Source organism: Raphanus sativus, unplaced genomic scaffold, assembly GCF_000801105.2.
Source record: "Raphanus sativus cultivar WK10039 unplaced genomic scaffold, ASM80110v3 Scaffold0248, whole genome shotgun sequence".
Taxonomy (NCBI): Eukaryota; Viridiplantae; Streptophyta; class Magnoliopsida; order Brassicales; family Brassicaceae; genus Raphanus; species Raphanus sativus.
Genome location: NW_026615568.1, coordinates 10863 through 29000, shown reverse-complemented (window position 1 = coordinate 29000; position 18138 = coordinate 10863). Strand labels below are relative to the sequence as shown.

The window sequence follows — 18138 nt, the reverse complement described above, 5'->3', positions numbered from 1 at the left end:
ATGATGATTCTGTCGACCAACACAATCAAGTCGCATCGCTCGACACCACACGACCATCACTAACGATCGACGTATATGTATCGATTGACACCACCGCGGTCAGGTTTAGTCGTTTTATCTTGTTCAATTAAGTACTTATGATTTATTTCTTCACTTCACTCCGGCTGTGTTACACTGAGACAATGTAACTTAAGTATGGGGGGGATGTTTACTAATATGTGTTTTTATTTTGGTTTTTATTAAAAATGTTTTCAAAATTATTTTTCGCATAAGTACTAAAATGGGGACATTGATATTGATTTATACTTGATTATCTAACCACTCTTTAGCACCATTCTAGATTTACTGATTGCAGATAGTACTAAATATGCTAAAGTGGATCAACCTGTCACCTATATACAATAGCTGAGATTGTTTGAAGGAACCAATGCTGACCTCAAACAGTAATACTGACCTTATTTGCTTGTCTTGGGGCTTGGTAATTACTGGATCGAAATCCTCTTACAAGTCTGGAAGGTTAAAAGTCTGTGTGTTTCTGGTTCCCTTCCTTCTCTCTCTTCGGCATCTCAAAGATCTAAGTTTATGTTATAAAAGATTGAAATGATTTCTTGAGAGGCAGAGGGGTAGGAGTGTCTCCTGCGACTCCATTATTCTAAATCTCAGGGATGATCACACATTGTGGAAACGAGGGATCGGTAAATTACCTGAGACCCCATTATTCGCTACACTTTGTCAAAATGTATGAGTTACAAATGCAAATGTCAATGAGATAGACTAGATGAACTTTGTGGCATCAAAACCTATTGAAATTGAAACTAATAAAAGATCCAGAGAAGAGAGATGAGGGGAGAAAGGGATCAGAGAAGACTACATGTGTGTTCAGATACTTGTTTGAGTTGAATCCATGTGTCATTTGATCGATACTCCCAAGGTAAAGCCTGCACTTTTATTATATGTTAAGAATTGAGGTTAGTAGAGGGGAATGTCAGATGAGATTTGCTATGTTGTGGACTAGATGAATTTAGTTGCTAAGCTAGGATAATGCATAATGAACTTATGTGATTAGGATGTTTAGATATTAATTGCAAACCCATAGAGTGATGACTTCAATGTTTTGAATCTTTGAGTCCCTACTGTTTTCAAACCTTTTCCAAAGACTACTGAGTTTTTGCTTGAGGACAAGCAAATGAGTAAGTCTGGGGGAGTTGATATACCATGTATTTCACCCATTTTCTACCATGGTATAATAGTATTTTTATTATATAACTAATGTGTTTTTTAGCCTGTTAGGTATGTTTTCAGGTTCAGGAGTGTTTCGTGATAAAGTGATGCTTTTGGAGCATTTTGGAGTACAAGAGATAATACACCCGAGTTGACCATTTAAGACCAAGTCGGAAGTCAACATTTAGAGAAGAATCGATTGATACTCATCCAGAGTTGTCGATCGATGTAGCTGAGAAGATCCGCGTACTAGAAGATTATAATCGATCAATACACATCTAGTGTTGTCGATCGATATCGAGGACGAAATGGTTTAGCTGACTACTTCACCAAGACTTCAACAAATTACGAGATTGCCCCTGACGAGTTTTAACCTAATGGAAATGCTTAAGTACCTTGCTTAAGTGTTTTTTACGGCAAGCTTTGAAAAGCAAGAAAGAAAGCAAGCTTTTGCAACCAGAGAGAAAAGCAAGTAGAGAGTGTGAGAGAAAGCTAGAGTTTTATATGTTTTGAGAGATTGGAGAGATCATTGAAAGATTTGTGATTAAACTCCATTTGTTTTCTATTCTCTATCTAATGCAATTATTTTACCTATGTTGTGTTATGAATTGCTTAGATATGTCTGAGTAGTCTACTTGTTAGATCTAGGGTTTAAATAGGTTTGTGGGATTAGCCCCAAAATATATTTGCTAAGTTGTGATATTCATCAAATGGATTGTACCATATGCTTGTTCAAGAGTAGCTAACTAGAGCATAGATCACTAGGATCCTTATATCTTGAATTATCTGTTTGAACTAGTTGTCTCCTTGGAGAAGAGCTAACCGCCCTCCTTGAGACCTAGTGTTCATTATCATCTCGCGCCTAGGCATTTCTAGAAGCCGTGGATCGATATCCCAACTGGACAATCGATCGGCGCTGCGAAAGGTGTATCGCTCGATATCTCTAAAGGATATCGATCGACTCTTTTTCTGGTCAACAGACGACAGTTGAGATCAGAGATCTAGTTATTTAACCAGTAAGACATCACTGAGTGTTAAGCGGGTGAGTTCTTTAATATCATGCAAGCAATTTATTAGGCATTTATAGATATTATAAAACTCCATTCCTGAATAATAGCCCTATGTCTAGCACTCTTCATTATCATTTAAACAACCATCATATTGTTAGTTAGAGCAACTACCTTGCTAATTTTAGGATTGTCATTTACATTTCATCATAAAAACCAACTTCACCTAGGATTGATTTATTGATTAGATTTAATTGGTTCCCTAGCTCCTCGTGATTCGATCCATAAGTACTACAGCTGAACCTCTTATTTGAGAGAGTAAGGCTCTATAGGGTAATTTGAGAGCATATCAACTTCATCAACAAATTACTTGAAGGTCTCCTAAAGAAGAATGGGGTCAAGCACAAGGTTGCAGCACCTTATCATCCCCAAACAAGTGGCCAAGTTGAGGTCTCAATAGGCAAATCAAGGGCATCCTGGGGAAAATTGTTGGCACAAAGAGGAAGGACTGGTCAGAAAAACTTGATGATGCACTTTGGGCCTATAGAACAGCTTACAAAACCCCATTGGGTACCACACCCTTCAATCTTGTGTATGGAAAGCCTTGCCACTTGCCTGTGGAGCTTGAGTACAAGGCAATGTGGGCTGTTACAAGAGTGCAAATGAGAGGAGACTCCTACAGCTACATGAAATTGATGAGATAAGGATGGATGCTTATGATAGCTCAAAGATCTACAAGGAGAGGACTAAGGCTTTTCATGACAAGAATATCTTGAGGAGAGAGTTCAAAGATGGAGATCAAGCGCTACTCTACAACTCTAAGCTGAAATTGTTTCCCGGGAAGCTCAAGTCTAGATGGACGGGACCTTACAAGATTAAAAAAGTGAGGCCATATGGAGCTGTTGTGCTATGGGACAAGAAGGGAATGGAATTTGTTGTTATCGGTCAAAGAATCAAGCAATACATGGCCAGAATACCAAAGGAGGATGGGACATTAACCCCACTCTCTGATCCTTCCATTACATAATCTCAAAAAGAGGCAAAGTCAAGCTAGTGATTTTAAACAAGTTCACTTGGGAGGAAGTCCCATGGTTATCCTTGTAAATATTGCTTTAGGATTTCTTTTTTAAAGTCCCTTGGAAGATGTTGAGGCCATACGAAAGTGATGGCATGGGATCTGAGTTTAAAAAAATTGGAAAAGAGTGAGAGGTCAAGTGGACCGGGTAAGGTGGACCGGGATCGCATACCCGGTCGGGTTTGAGCCAACTTAAACCAAGAATAAGGGACCGGGTAAGCCATAACGGGAAGAGGAATCCGGTCAGATCGAATCGAGAGAAAGAAGCATGATGGAACAAACAGGGTGTGTCAGTCCGGGGTGAGCTACCCGGTCGGGAATTCATAATGGAATGGACCGGGTATGTCATTCCGGGGTGAGCTACCCGGTCGGGAACCTTTCCCAGCCAAGATCCGCGCATCGACCCACATAGCTCCATTGACCCGTGCTTCGACCCGGCTGCGACCCAGATAAGTGTTTCTTCCCCTAAACCCGACCCAAACACATCCAACCGTGGCTCAGGTCCAGCCGCCGGCGCCCGGGGCCGTGTCTCGGGTCCAGCTGCCGGTGCCCAGGACCGTGGCTCGGGTCCAGACACCGGTGCCCGAGGCCGTGGCTCGGGTCCAACCGCGGCGCCCGGGGCCATGGCTCGGGTCCAGCCGCCGGCGCCCGGAGCCGTGTTCCTCGGGTAACCTTTTTCGGTTATTCGTTTTCTCGGTTTTTCGAGGTTCTCACTATCACTTGGTTTTTCCGAGGACTTTCGGGCATCGATTTCGTCTTGAACAATTTTGACACCAACATGCCGTTGCTGGGGACTCTTTCTTATTACCTTTAGATTAAAATTAGAATTTAGTATAGACTCTGTTACGTTTTGCTAAATTTTCTATTCTTTTCGTTTTTACATCACCAAAAGAACGGTAAACGCCTTGCAGAAAATACCAGAGACGATGCCAGCAATAAAAAATCACCACTCATGAAAAAGCAGGCAAAAGCAATTCTAATCCCACATAACTTCTTGACCCAGACTCTGACACAGAAACCTCCAAACAAAGAAGAAACTCACCAGATAAAAAGGATGAGGGAAAGACTGTACACTTAGAAAAAGGAGATTCAGATTCAGAAAATGAAACCAAAATCGATGGTCAAGATGAATCGATTATCGATCGACCCATTAGGAAAGAAAATGATCGACTGTCTTGTAGCACTAACGATCGCCAGGTACATCCTACCGAAACTGAGCGAGTCTATAGAGCTCCAGCCCCATTCCTTCCAAACAAACCACAGACCAAGAAGGCATTGGAACATGCAATATGCAAAAAGACCTTTAATAAAATCACTCTTGAGTTGTCCCTCAGTGATGCCATTAAGATAGCGCCCTCAGTAAAGAAATACATGAAAGATATGATGTCTTCAGATTATCCAACTGGGGAACATAGCGTGATGATGGTGTCAGAGGAAGTAAGTGCGATGATACAAGGAGAAACTTCAATCAAAAGAACTGACCCTGGTAGTTTCGTCCTAAATTGCATACAAAACGCACGCTTTCCTCGATCTCTTTGTGATCTTGGTTCTAGTGTAAACCTCATGCCATATTCAGTTGCAGTTTCATTAGGTTACTGATGTCTTGCATATTTTCATTGATTTAGCCATCTTCATATTGCATTTTTTTATCTTGTAGGCTAAGGTTTAGGCATTTTTAGGATCCATTTTGCAATCGTTTTTCCTAATCAGGTGTTGGAGTATGCTCTGGTGTGATTTGAAGTGTTTGGAAGCCTTATGACCCAAAAAGAAGTGAAGATTCAAGTTTGGCCATGAAAAGAGAAGTGAACCCATGAGATGGGAAAGATGTCCCGGGGAGACTAGACCGGGATGCTGAACCCGGTCGGGAAGAAAAGCGTCCGGGAAGAATGGACCGGTTGCACACACCCGGTCGGCTGGACAACAATCAAGACGCGTCTGGACCTGGAAGGATGGACCGGCTGCACGCACCCGGTCGGGAAGAACATGAGCAGGACGCAGCCAGATGACCGGGATGCTAAACCGGTCGGGAGGGACGACGACAAGAACAAGATTGGACCGGGATGGTTGGAAACGGGTTGGGTCATTTGCTCAACCCCTGACCAAAAATAAAGCTTGTTTCCCATTGGCTGAAGCCTAATTGACTCCAAGGACTTTTTAGTAATTTTTAATGATGTTCCTAGGTTTTCTAAGCCTAGTATAAATATTCATGTTAACCCTTAAGTGGGATTATGTTATTTTTCTCTTTAAGAACACAAACCTTTGAGTAAAGATTTATCTTTGAATCATAATCTCATCTCATCTTTGTGTTCTTGATTGTCTGATTTCATCTCTGTTCTTTCTCTACATGATTAACCTTAAATCTCTTATGGATTCAAGAGTGATAATGGTGATTATTGAGTAATCCACTATAGCATTCATGGGGTTATTAGGCTAGATCTAAGGTGTTCTAGTGTAGATCTATATTGTTCCTTGCTAGTAGAGTGCTTTTAATGCTATGTTAGAGTTGGCCACTCTAAAGTTGAGCTTTAGGCATTTTATGTCCGAAAGGTGTTTGATGAAATGCCTGAACCAACTCTCCTAAGCTTTTAACATTCTTTACCAAAGAAATTTGTTGTTAAAGGTGTTAAGGTGGCTAGTAGACTAGTTCTTAATGATTGCTTAGATAATATTCAACCTAAGAAATTAGATGATTGAGTTATCTTTGTGAATGAACATTTCATCTAGAGATAGAGTTTGTTTAGGATTGTGTCTAGGCCTAAGGTTGCAAGATTGATTGTTGCTACCACCCTTAGATTAAAACCTGATCTCCCCAAGGTCAATTTCCTTAGCCCATGAGTTCTCCCATCTCATTAAGAAAGAAAGTTTCATCTTTAATTGGTTTTTATTATTATCTTAGATTAAAATCATTCTCAATATGTTGGTAGTGTTGGGCCCAAATATGACCCCCTAGCTAGTGATAGACAATAAGAAATGATAACAGGCCGTGAAAGGCCCATCATGAATTCAATCTTCAAAAACAGCTAAGTCAGATCCGGAGGCTGTGAGCTGGAGATGTTCATCAGAGAGGTCAAGGAAAAGAGGCAGCTCGTTGACAAGTAAACAGGCGCAGGACCCGGTCAAAGGGAAGCTGTTACAAATCCCTCAAATCACGGAGAGGATCTCGGGAACCTGTTGGTAGCAACCATGGAGCCTGAGGCTATTTAAAGAGAAATCAATCCTTATTCATTTGGACGATTATTCACATCATCTCTAGAGCAGTTTATCATCTTTGTAATCATCGAGAGAAACATCTTTTGTAACCCTTCTTTTACCACATTATCAATACAAATCATCATTCATTCTACAAGTTCTTACGGGATTCAGCCCACGATTATCTTTCCCGAATCCTTTCCTAAACTATAACCTGACCTAAAATCAGGAGGTGAGTTTAATCCCTCACAATTGGCGCCGTCTGTGGGGAAGAAACAATGGAATCCCTTACTCCAACTTAAGGATGAATCCAGTCGATCAGACAACAAATTCATCTAACCGATGAACAGTACTCGGATGAACAGTACTGGAAGAATAGTATCTTGATGAACAGTATCTCGGTGAACAGTATCTCGATGAACAGTATCTCGATGAACAGTATCCCGATGAACAGTATCCCGATCAACAGTATCCGATGAACAGTACTCAGATGAATAGTACCCGATGAACAGTATCTCGATGAACAAAATCTCGATGAACAGTATCTCGATGAACAGTATCTCGATGAACAGTATCTCGATGAACAGTATCTCGATGAACAGTGCTGGAGCAGCCAACACGAGAACCTCCAATGAGATCGATCCAGGGCTCCCAGCCCTCGTTACCCTCAGCACCAACCTGCTCCGAACCAGACGGAGGCTCAGCTCTCTGAGATCCGTCGCATGATGATGCAGCTGGTAGAGAAAGCTCAAGAAGGTGAGTGTACAATGCAACAGCTAGCCGCTCGGCAGCAACGATTCGAAGAGGTCACTAGATCTCTAACCGCAACAACCCAACCACCGCAACGTCAGGGCTCAGGAGTGACCTTCCGAGATCGAATAACTGACCCCTCGTTCCCTCGAGGACGTCTCGACTTTTCCCTTGATAACACTGGATCGGGAGAACAGGGACCAGCTTTCCAAACGCCTCATGCTAGGACAGCTCCTGTGCTCAGTCCACCCCTCACCAGTGCTATGGGAAGCAACATAGCATCGACTAGCTCTATTCCCGATCAAGTTACTGGTCAGAGCGCTCGCTTACCTCCTCCACCACCTATTCTTAGGTAAGGAGAAGGAGTATCCGACCCGTCCGGGGGCAGAACGTCAGCTCCGGTGTTTCGGGCCAGAAACCGAAACACGAATCCGGGCGAACATCAAAGGACGTATGCTGATCCTACAGCTCGCCCCACTAACCTAGCTCGTCAAAATGACCCAATAGCCAGTGAGCAAATCAGCCCACCGAGCACTTGAAAAATGATCGAACACGATTCCATCAGGGACCTGTTCGCCAGGTACATGTTCGTCAGGTACCTAACGATGACCCGACTGTCCTTCCTCTAGAGGGACTGATGTCTTGCATATTTGCATTGTTTTAACCATTCATTCATAAGCATTTGCATCATATAGACTAGGATTTAGGCATGTTTAGGTTGCATTTTGCATACATACGTCCTTAGCAGGTATTGGAGTGCGCCATGGAGTGATTTGAGATGTTTGGGAGCAATGTGATCAAAAAAAAGGAGGGGTGAAAGATGAAATTGAGTTAGCTTTCTAATGGAAGTGGTTTCAAGTCATTTGGAGATGTGATAAAGAAGTTATGACCAATTTACTAGTGGCATACGAACCAGAGCGACCTCCCACAGCGACCCTGCCTGGTCGCTGTGCCACCGCCAGCCTGGAGCGACCCCGGCGCAGCGAGTCTCACCGGTCGCTCGTCTTTCCTGTCCAGACCACAGCGACCTCCTGGAGCGGGTCTCCCTGGTCGCTCCACCCCTTTATGCTACCCGATTTTATGATTTTTCAAGGACCTTTTTGCAATTTCTTATGCACGTTTTTACTCTGAAAAACCTAATGTTTAAGTATGTTGTAGCCACCTTTTGGCAGATTATCTTTGATCTATTGAAGAACACAAACTCTCTCAAGAAAAACATTTCTTTTTGGCTTGATTTGTTATTGTTCTTGTGATCTCTCATCTATTTCTCTACATGATTAATCTGAAATCCATCATGGATTTAAGAAGAATCATGGAGATTAGTGAGTAATCACCTTTTGGATTCATGGGTTAGGGTGATTAGGGTGATTAGGTTAGTTCTAGGATGTTTAAGGTATAGATCATACTTGTTCCTTGCTAGTAGAGTGATCTTAATGCATCATTTGAGTAGGCCACTCAAAGGGTGATCTCTAGGCATTTCTCACCCGACAGGTGTTTGATGGAATGCCTGAGTCAGCTCTCCTAGGCTTTTAGTGTACTTTGCCAAAGACATTTGTTGTTAAAGATGCTAAAATAGCTAATAGACTTGTTAGTAATGATTGCTTGCATGTTATTCAACCAAAGACATTTGATGTTTGAGATATGTTAGCAAATGAGCATTCATCTAGACATAGAGCTTGCTTAGAATTGTGTCTAGGCTTAAGGTTGTTTGTTTGATCGTTTATTGTTCATCCTTAGTTCGAATCCTGATCACCCGAGGTCAAGTTCCTATACCCATGAGTTCTCCTTTAGAAATAGTTTAAAAGTTATCTCATTTACTGTTTTGTTTCATTGTTAGGATTGTTAGAATTCATAAATTCATGCTTTTGATCGCACTTAGATTAAGAAAGTACTTGCATTCTTGGTGCTTTAGATCCCTCAGAATTGGTTCGACATTCATCACTATCCTACAACATTTGTCTTAGGAGACTAAAAACTCCTATCATCAAATTGGCGCCGTTGCCAAATTCTGAGTTTGATTTGAACATTGAGATTTAGTCATTTGCTTGAGACTAAGTCATTTTTATTTTTGTAAGCTACTGATTCTCTTCTTCACCTCTTTGTGATTTTCAGGTGTATGAACTTGAGGAGCAAAGGTACATCAAACCTTGTTCCAAGAGCCGCAGACATCAGAGCTTTAGAGAGAGAGTGTGCTAGAAAAAGAAGAGAAGAAGAGCAACAAGCTTTACTGCAGATACAGGAAGCTGAGATGGCTGATCCACAAAATCCTCTGAACCCCAATGGAGTAAACAATGTTCCACAAGGGCCCCAACAGCGACCAGCTCGCCCCATTGGCACTTATGACCGCCCCAACACCCATGGTCCTAGACTTGGAATCCGAGCACCAGATGTGGCTGCTAACAACTTTGAGATCAAGTCAGGACTGCTAAACTGCATAGAGAACAACAAGTATCATGGTCTGGCTGTGGAGGACCCATTTGATCACTTGGATAAGTTTGACAGCTACTGTGGTATGTCAAAGACTAATGGTGTGTCAGAGGATGCTTTAAAGCTCAAGCTATTCCCCTTCTCTTTGGGGGATAAGGCACGTCAGTGGGAGAAGTCTCTACCAAGTGACTCCATCACTACTTGGGAAGACTGCAAAAAGGCATTCTTGGAGAAGTTCTTCTCTACCTCAAGAACTGCTAAGTTGAGGAACGAGATCTCCAGCTTCCAACAGAAGAACTTGGAAGGATTCAGTGAAGCTTGGGAGAGATTCAATGGTTACCAAGCTCAGTGCCCACACCATGGTTTTTCTAAGGAGAGCTTGCTGAGCACATTCTACATAGGTGCTCTTCCTAAGTACAGAGCCAGACTGGATACAGCTAGCAATGGGTTCTTTTTGGGGAGAACTGAGCAAGAGGCAGAGGCTCTGGTTGACAACATGGTTAAGAGTGATGCAGTCTACAGTGGAGACCATGACAGAAGCAGTAGAGGTGATGACAAACACACAAGGAATGAGATAAAGGCTCTTCAGGAGAAGATTGACACACTCATTGCTGATAAGGCCACACAAGCGCATGTGAACTTTGTTGGTAACCCACAACAGGAGATACCTCCTACTGTCAATGAGGTTGAGGGTTTGGAAGGGCAAGAAGAATTGTGTTTCATCAACAGCAATGGTAGCTGGTACAAGAAGGAACCCAACTTTCAGTACAACAACTACCAACAGAAGCCCTATTCCAACAACCAGCAGAGTGGTTATCAGCCAAGAAACAACCAGCAGAGCAACTATCAGCCTCAGCAAAACCCCTCTCTTAGCTCCTCTGCCCCTCAAGAGAGCAGCACTGATGCCTTACTTAAACAGATCTTGGAGTCTCAGACTAGAAGTGAGAAGCATGTGGGCTATGAGCTGAAGAACCTTCACTCCAAGATTGATGGGAGCTACAATGAGCTCAACAACAAATTCTCCCACCTTGCTTCTTCTGTCAAGAATTTGGAGAATCAGTTTGCTTCCATGAGCACCCACCAGAATCGCCAGCCAGGATCTCTACCTGGAAAATCTGATCAAAACCCCAAGGAAGCAAAAGCTGTCACACTCAGGAGTGGTAAGCAGTTACCTCCTAGAACCCTCACCAAGGATGCTAAGAAACAAGGTGAGGAGGTAGCCATCAATCTAGATGATGAAGTGGTCATTGTTGATGAGAAGACAGATGATGAGATCTTGGAGAAGATTGAGAAACATAAGGGTAAAGGAAAGGTTGGAGAAGAAAAGAAGCCAACAAATGATAGTGAATCTGCTGCTCCAGCAGGTGAAAGCCCTTCTTTCCCTCCTCCCTATGAACCCAAGCTTCCATTCCCTGGTAGATTCAAGAAGCAGCTGCTACAGAAGTACAAGGCTTTGTTTGAGAAGCAGATGAGTGAAGCTCAGGTTACAATACCCATCATTGATGCTTTCATGCTGATTCCTCAATACAGCAAGTTCCTGAAAGATGCTGTAGCTGCTAAGAAGAAGGAGATGAAGGGAATGATGGTTCTGAGTCATGAGTGCAATGCCATCATTCAGAGGCTTGATGCTCCAGAGAAGCTAGAGGATCCAGGATGCTTCACACTACCTTGTGCTCTTGGACCTATGGTATTTGAGAAATGTCTCTGCGATTTGGGAGCTAGTGTCAGCTTGATGCCTTTGTCTGTGGCAAAGAAGCTTGGCTTCACTCAATACAAGAAGTGTAGACTCTCTCTGGTGTTGGCTGATCGTTCAGTGAAGTACCCTGTGGGCATCCTAGAGAACCTCCCTGTGAAGATTGGAGGGTATGAGATACCTACAGATTTTGTGGTGCTTGAAATGGGTGAGGAGGCTCAAGACCCATTGATTCTTGGAAGGCCATTCTTAGCTACAGCAGGAGCTATTGTGAATGTGAAAGAAGGCAAGATTGACCTCCATTTGGGAAAGGAGAACATCCTCCACTTTGACATCAAGGAGAAAATGAGGAACCCCACTGTGTTTGGACAAGCCTTCATCATTGAAGAAATGGGCCCTCCTGCTGATGATCACCTTGGTGAGCTACCACCTGAGGAAGATGGGGTGTTAACTCCACTTTCTGCACCTACTCCAGCATGATCCAAAGGAGGCAAAGTCAAGCTAGAGACTTAAAACAAGCTCACTTGGGAGGAAGTCCCATGAGTATCCTTGTATATATTGCATTAGTATTTTTATTTTCATCTTACTGCATAAAACAATGGGAAAATGAAGTTGTGTGCAGGTCAAAATAGGAAAAAGGAGTGACACAAGGACGAGCAGAGCCCAACGACCAGTCACAGCGGCTCTGCCTGGTCGCTGTGACTCCATCAGCACGGAGCGGTCTTGGCGCAGCGGCTGATCCCCGTCGCTCGCTTCATTCTGGAGCGACCTCCCACAGCGGCTTATGGAGGTCGCTGTGAAGCCATCACCAGCAGCGACGCACCCGCAGCGACACGTCCCCATCGCTCGTCTTCTTCGGCAGCGGTTAGCTGGAGCGGGTCTCCCTGGTCGCTGAGAAGCCATCACCCGCAGCGATCCTTCCACCTCGCTCCCGTCTCAGGTAACTGGAAACTTCCCTTATCCCAGTTTTTTCTTTGCATTTTAGAATTTCATTGGGTACCTCACTCACACAGAGACTGTGTGATTTAAGTGTGGGGGAGGTGCCAAGCATTTGATCATGTTTGCTTTGATGATTCTGAGTCTCATGCATTACATTTTGCATTCTTATTTGCATAGAAAAAACCAAAAAAAAAATTAAAAATTTTTTGAAAAACACAAAAAGAATCATTTAGTGTATCATTTGCATACTTTAGGATTGAGTCTAGAAGCATATAGGTTGCATTCATTTGCATTGGGAGCTGATTTAAAACGCCTTGTAGAGAGCATTGTCTAGCCTTGTATAGTTCATGCACCTCTCTTGAAAACCTTGTAAGCTTCGTGCCTTGAAAACTCTCCCTGAAACTCAATCTCTTAAGCCAACTACAACCTTGAATTGAACTGAATGAACTTAATTTCTTGCTCATGGTCCCTTGTGTGCTAAGTCATGGATATACACACTAGAGTTGTCACATCTTTTATGCCGATCTTTTTGACAATCTCTAGTGGCATTCCACTCCCTAAAACCCTCTCCTCCTTTTAAGCCTTAATTGTTTGTTGAGTGAGGCCTTTTCGGAAAGTCTTACATGCGCATAATCTTGAGAGTATTGGGAACGACAATGCTCAGTCTTCATTCTTGCTAGATTGCTTATGCTATTGTCTAGCCATAGGTGGGGGTGAGTGTTGTAAAGTTTGAACTTGAAAGTTGAATGGGAATGAATGAACTCTTGTGCTTAATTGTCTTATTGGGAATTGTATAAACCTCTAGCTCAAAGTTGTGAAAGTCTTGGCCCCCAAATAAAAAAAAAAAAGAAACCGAAAAAAAAAAAGGGGGCTAGCAAAGTGAGAATGAGCTTAGAGGTTGTGTTTTAAAAGTTTAAATATTTCCCTTGATTAAGAGTTTGTGGATGTGTTCTTGAGATTTTTGGGTGAGAGATGTGAGATGGGTGTAACTTGGGATTTTAATTGTCTCACTTGTATGTTTGAAAAAGGGTAGAACAATGAAGATTGAGCATTGTATGCATTAGTTGATCCCTTTCTTAGATATATTATGTGCAATGTCAAGGCTACTTGTTTTGAGTGTTAAACCTTGAAGATAATGAGTTATGAACCCCTTGATCACCATAATGAAAAGCTTTCCCTTACCCAAATGACTTGGACCAATTGACCATTTGCATAGAGCTCACTTGTTGTATTGCTTAATGAATGTGAGAGTTGGCTGAACTGAATGTGTGAATGCATAATGTTGAGTTGAGACAGGCCTAGAGAAGCTAGAGGATAATAAGAGAGAGTGTGCTAGTAGTGAATTCTTATGTTGAAGCGAGTGCTTTTGTGTTTCTCTTGGCTATGAGCTTCCACTTTCAAACCTCTTCCCCTATGAGTCCCAGAAAGTTCACTTGAGGACAAGTAAAGGACTAGTGTGGGGGAGTTGATGTCTTGCATATTTGCATTGTTTTAACCATTCATTCATAAGCATTTGCATCATATAGACTAGGATTTAGGCATGTTTAGGTTGCATTTTGCATACATACGTCCTTATCAGGTATTGGAGTGCGCCATGGAGTGATTTGAGATGTTTGGGAGCAATGTGATCAAAAAAAAAGGAGGGGTGAAATATGAAATTGAGTTAGCTTTCTAATGGAAGTGGTTTCAAGTCATTTGGAGAGGTGATAAAGAAGTTATGACCAATTTACTAGTGGCATACGAACCAGAGCGACCTCCCACAGCGACCCTGCCTGGTCGCTGTGCCACCGCCAGCCTGGAGCGACCCCGGCGCAGCGAGTCTCACCGGTCGCTCGTCTTTCCTGTCCAGACCACAGCGACCTCCTGGAGCGGGTCTCCCTGGTCGCTCCACCCCTTTATGCTACCCGATTTTATGATTTTTCAAGGACCTTTTTGCAATTTCTTATGCACGTTTTTACTCTGAAAAACCTAATGTTTAAGTATGTTGTAGCCACCTTTTGGCAGATTATCTTTGATCTATTGAAGAACACAAACTCTCTCAAGAAAAACATTTCTTTTTGGCTTGATTTGTTATTGTTCTTGTGATCTCTCATCTATTTCTCTACATGATTAATCTGAAATCCATCATGGATTTAAGAAGAATCATGGAGATTAGTGAGTAATCACCTTTTGGATTCATGGGTTAGGGTGATTAAGGGTGATTAGGTTAGTTCTAGGATGTTTAAGGTATAGATCATACTTGTTCCTTGCTAGTAGAGTGATCTTAATGCATCATTTGAGTAGGCCACTCAGAGGGTGATCTCTAGGCATTTCTCACCCGACATGTGTTTGATGGAATGCCTGAGTCAGCTCTCCTAGGCTTTTAGTGTACTTTGCCAAAGACATTTGTTGTTAAAGATGCTAAAATAGCTAATAGACTTGTTAGTAATAATTGCTTGCATGTTATTCAACCAAAGACATTTGATGTTTGAGATATGTTAGCAAATGAGCATTCATCTAGTCATAGAGCTTGCTTAGAATTGTGTCTAGGCTTAAGGTTGTTTGTTTGATCGTTTATTGTTCATCCTTAGTTCAAATCCTGATCACCCGAGGTCAAGTTCCTATACCCATGAGTTCTCCTTTAGAAATAGTTTAAAAGTCATCTCATTTACTGTTTTGTTTCATTGTTAGGATTGTTAGAATTCATAAACTCATGCTATTGATCGCACTTAGATTAAGAAAGTACTTGCATTCTTGGTGCTTTAGATCCCTCAGAATTGGTTCGACATTCATCACTATCCTACAACATTTGTCTTAGGAGACTAAAAACTCCTATCATCAGGGACCTGAGGCTATTCGTAGATATATGGAGCGGACTCACGAAGCTCTCCAAAAGCTGGGTGCTCAAGTCCACAAGGCAACGAGCTCAGCTCCCGAAATCGAGAGCTTGATCGAAGAGACCTGTGGAACTTCATCCACTGACAGAATTGCCAACTCTTACATAAGAGACACCCGAAAAATTAGGATCCCCGAATACGACGGGACCTCAGACCCAAAGGCTTACCTGAGAGCCTTCCGGTTAGCTATCGTGAAAGCTCACTTTACAAAAGAAGAATGCGAAGCAGGTTACTGCATGACATTCGCTAAAAATTTAGTCGGAACAGCCCTCGAATGGTTCTCTGGTCTCGAACCAAATTCGATAGATAGCTTCGACCAGTTAAGCAACGCTTTCATGAAGCATCCGAGGCTGACCTCTGGAATATCAGACAGGGAGTGGGAGACTCACTACGAGCCTACATCAAAAAATCCGTTTTACCAGGTCGCCATCGAGGCTCTCAGAAGAGGTCTCTGGTATAAATCAGAACTTTGGTCGGAGCTAACACTCAATCCTCCCCCAACTATCGACGATGCTCTTCATAAAGCGTCTAGATACGTCACCTTGGAAGAGGAAACAACTGCACTGGATAAGCTCCACAAGAAACCCCATAATCACCCGAAAGGTGAAGCCTCAGAAGCAAAAGAACCTCATAAAAAGGGGAACTCTCGAAACAATCAGACCCAGGGAGAACATTCCTATGCAATCGAGGAAGATAAGGAAGAAAAACCTATCGCCGCAGCAAACAAAACCCCCTGGTCAAAAGGATATGATGAGAACAAAAACTGCTCTTATCACGATCGGAATGGACACTCAACTGAGGAATGTTGGGACCTCCAACGACAACTGGCAGCTAAATTCGCAGCCGGAGAAATAAAGGGAGTGGACCTTAAAAAGCCACCACCTTATCAGAAAAGAGGTCCCAGAGACACCCCTCCAAAGCGCGATAGGTCACCTGAGAAGGAGACCGATTCGCCACCTCCAGTTCCCAAGAAATGAGTCGATATGATTCTTGGAAAATTCCCCCAAGGAAAAAGTTTACAAGTCGAAGCTCTCTTGAGCAAACCGTCCCCTCAATCGAGCCCCGACTCGAGGGTGAACTGTATCCTTGGAGGATCAGATATATGTCAAGACTCCGTCAACTCCATTAAGAATCACGTACGGAAGGCTGTGTCTAACACTGGACCTAAGCCTCCAAACCCCGAGTCCAATACTAAGATTTCTTTCTGGGAAAGCGAGACCTCAAACCTTGACAGACCTCACGATGACGCGCTGATCGTCACCCTGAACATCGCAGGATATGAGGTCCCTAAACTCATGATAGACACAGAAAGCTCTGTTGACCTTATTTTCTACAACACCCTAAAAGGGAAGGAAATAGACGACTACGAAATTATTGGCCAAAAAGCTAATCTCGTAGGATTTTCCGGAGAAACAGCTACCTCATTGGGAACTATTAAGCTCCCAATTATAGCTGGCGGAATCATGAAAATGATGAATTTCATAGTCATCGACAGACCTTCCCCGTTTCACGCGATCCTAGGAAGACCTTGGATCCATAAGATGAAAGCAGTAGCTTCAACTTATCACCAATGTGTGAAATTCCCGACACCTGAAAGGATATCTACAGTGTATGGTAACCAAAAGATCTCCAGGATATGTTACCTGGGAGGATTCGAAATTCTCAAAGAATCACCCCAATAGCAATTACAGATCCAGGAGGGTCGTGAGATACAACAGAATATTCGACGTCCCCCTAAGAACCTCACCGAGCAAGTTAGTATCGACGACTCAAATCCTGAAAAGCAAGTGAGTATCGGATCCGAGCTACCTCTCGAGACTAAGAAGGAGCTCATCGACTTTCTAAAAAGCAACGTCGGAACTTTTGCATGGACCACCAGTGACATGAAGGGTATAAACGCCGACGTCACTACTCACAAGCTTAATGTAGACCCCACTTTCAAACCGATCAAACAAAAGCGTCGCAAACTAGGCCTAGAAAAGGCTCAAGCTGTTAACGACGAGGTTGACTGACTTACGAAAGCTGGGTCCATTCGTGAGGTACATTACCCAGACTGGCTAGCTAATCCAGTAGTTGTAGAAAAGAAGAACGGGAAATGGAGTCTGCGTAGATTTCACCGACCTAAATAAAGCTTGTCCCAAAGATAGCTTCCCGTTACTGTGAGGAGTAAAACTCACACCTAGATTTTAGATCAGGTTTTATGTTTAGGAAAGGTTAGGGAAAGATTATCGCGGGCTGAACCCCGTAAGAACTTGATGAATGAACTTTGATTTGTATTGATAATATGGTAAAGGAATGGTTACAAAGAAATATTTCTCTTGATGATTATAAAGATTACAAGAATATTATGATCAGAATGTTTTGATGAATGTAGAGTGAAAATATGAGTTGAATCCGATCCTCTTCTTGGTCCTCAACCTTCTCTTTTTATAGCCTTGGACTTCTTTAGGTTGTCTTCAACTAATCTCCGAGATCTTCTCCGCTTGAGGTGGAATCCGCAACAGCTTCCCTTTGACCGGGTCATGCGCTTCTTCATGTTGTGACGTGAGCTTCCTCTTCTCCGTGACCTCTTTAAAGATCGCCTTAGCTCTCAGCCTTCGGCTTCAGCTTAGCTCCTTTTAGATGTCGAACTCGTGATGGGCCAGTCGCGGCCTGTTATCGTCTTTCATTATTCCACAATTAGCTACCGGGCCATATTCGGGCCCAACAGTTGCCCCCAACTCTCGAGATGAGGTTTCGTTATTCTCGGGAGCTAGACCTAGCCGCCCAAGCTAGATTCTCTTGTTGAGATCATGATTACTAGCTATCTCAACCATATTTATTTTTATCTAATCGAACAGTTGTAAATTTCCTCCGATTAAATCGATGGCTTAGATTAAAGTGAGTTTGAAATTTGATTTCCGATTTTTGAGACGTGATGGGATATAAAGCTGAGAGAATTAACTGCTTGTCTCTCCACTT

General features: G+C 42.8%; 1 protein-coding gene and 1 non-coding gene across 2 annotated transcripts; one reads left to right on the top strand and one right to left on the bottom strand.

Annotated features, from left to right (window-relative positions):
- The first annotated feature begins 2934 nt into the window (after nucleotides 1-2934).
- On the top strand, nucleotides 2935-3255 carry LOC130501654 (uncharacterized). The gene has a single exon (XM_056996492.1). The coding sequence runs from the start codon at nucleotides 2935-2937 to the stop codon at nucleotides 3253-3255; it is 321 nt and encodes a 106-aa protein (XP_056852472.1).
- A 6673-nt stretch (nucleotides 3256-9928) lies between these two features.
- On the bottom strand, nucleotides 9929-10035 carry LOC130501655 (small nucleolar RNA R71). The gene has a single exon (XR_008939838.1). It is a non-coding gene; the product is annotated as a small nucleolar RNA R71 (small nucleolar RNA).
- Nucleotides 10036-18138: the final 8103 nt, after the last annotated feature.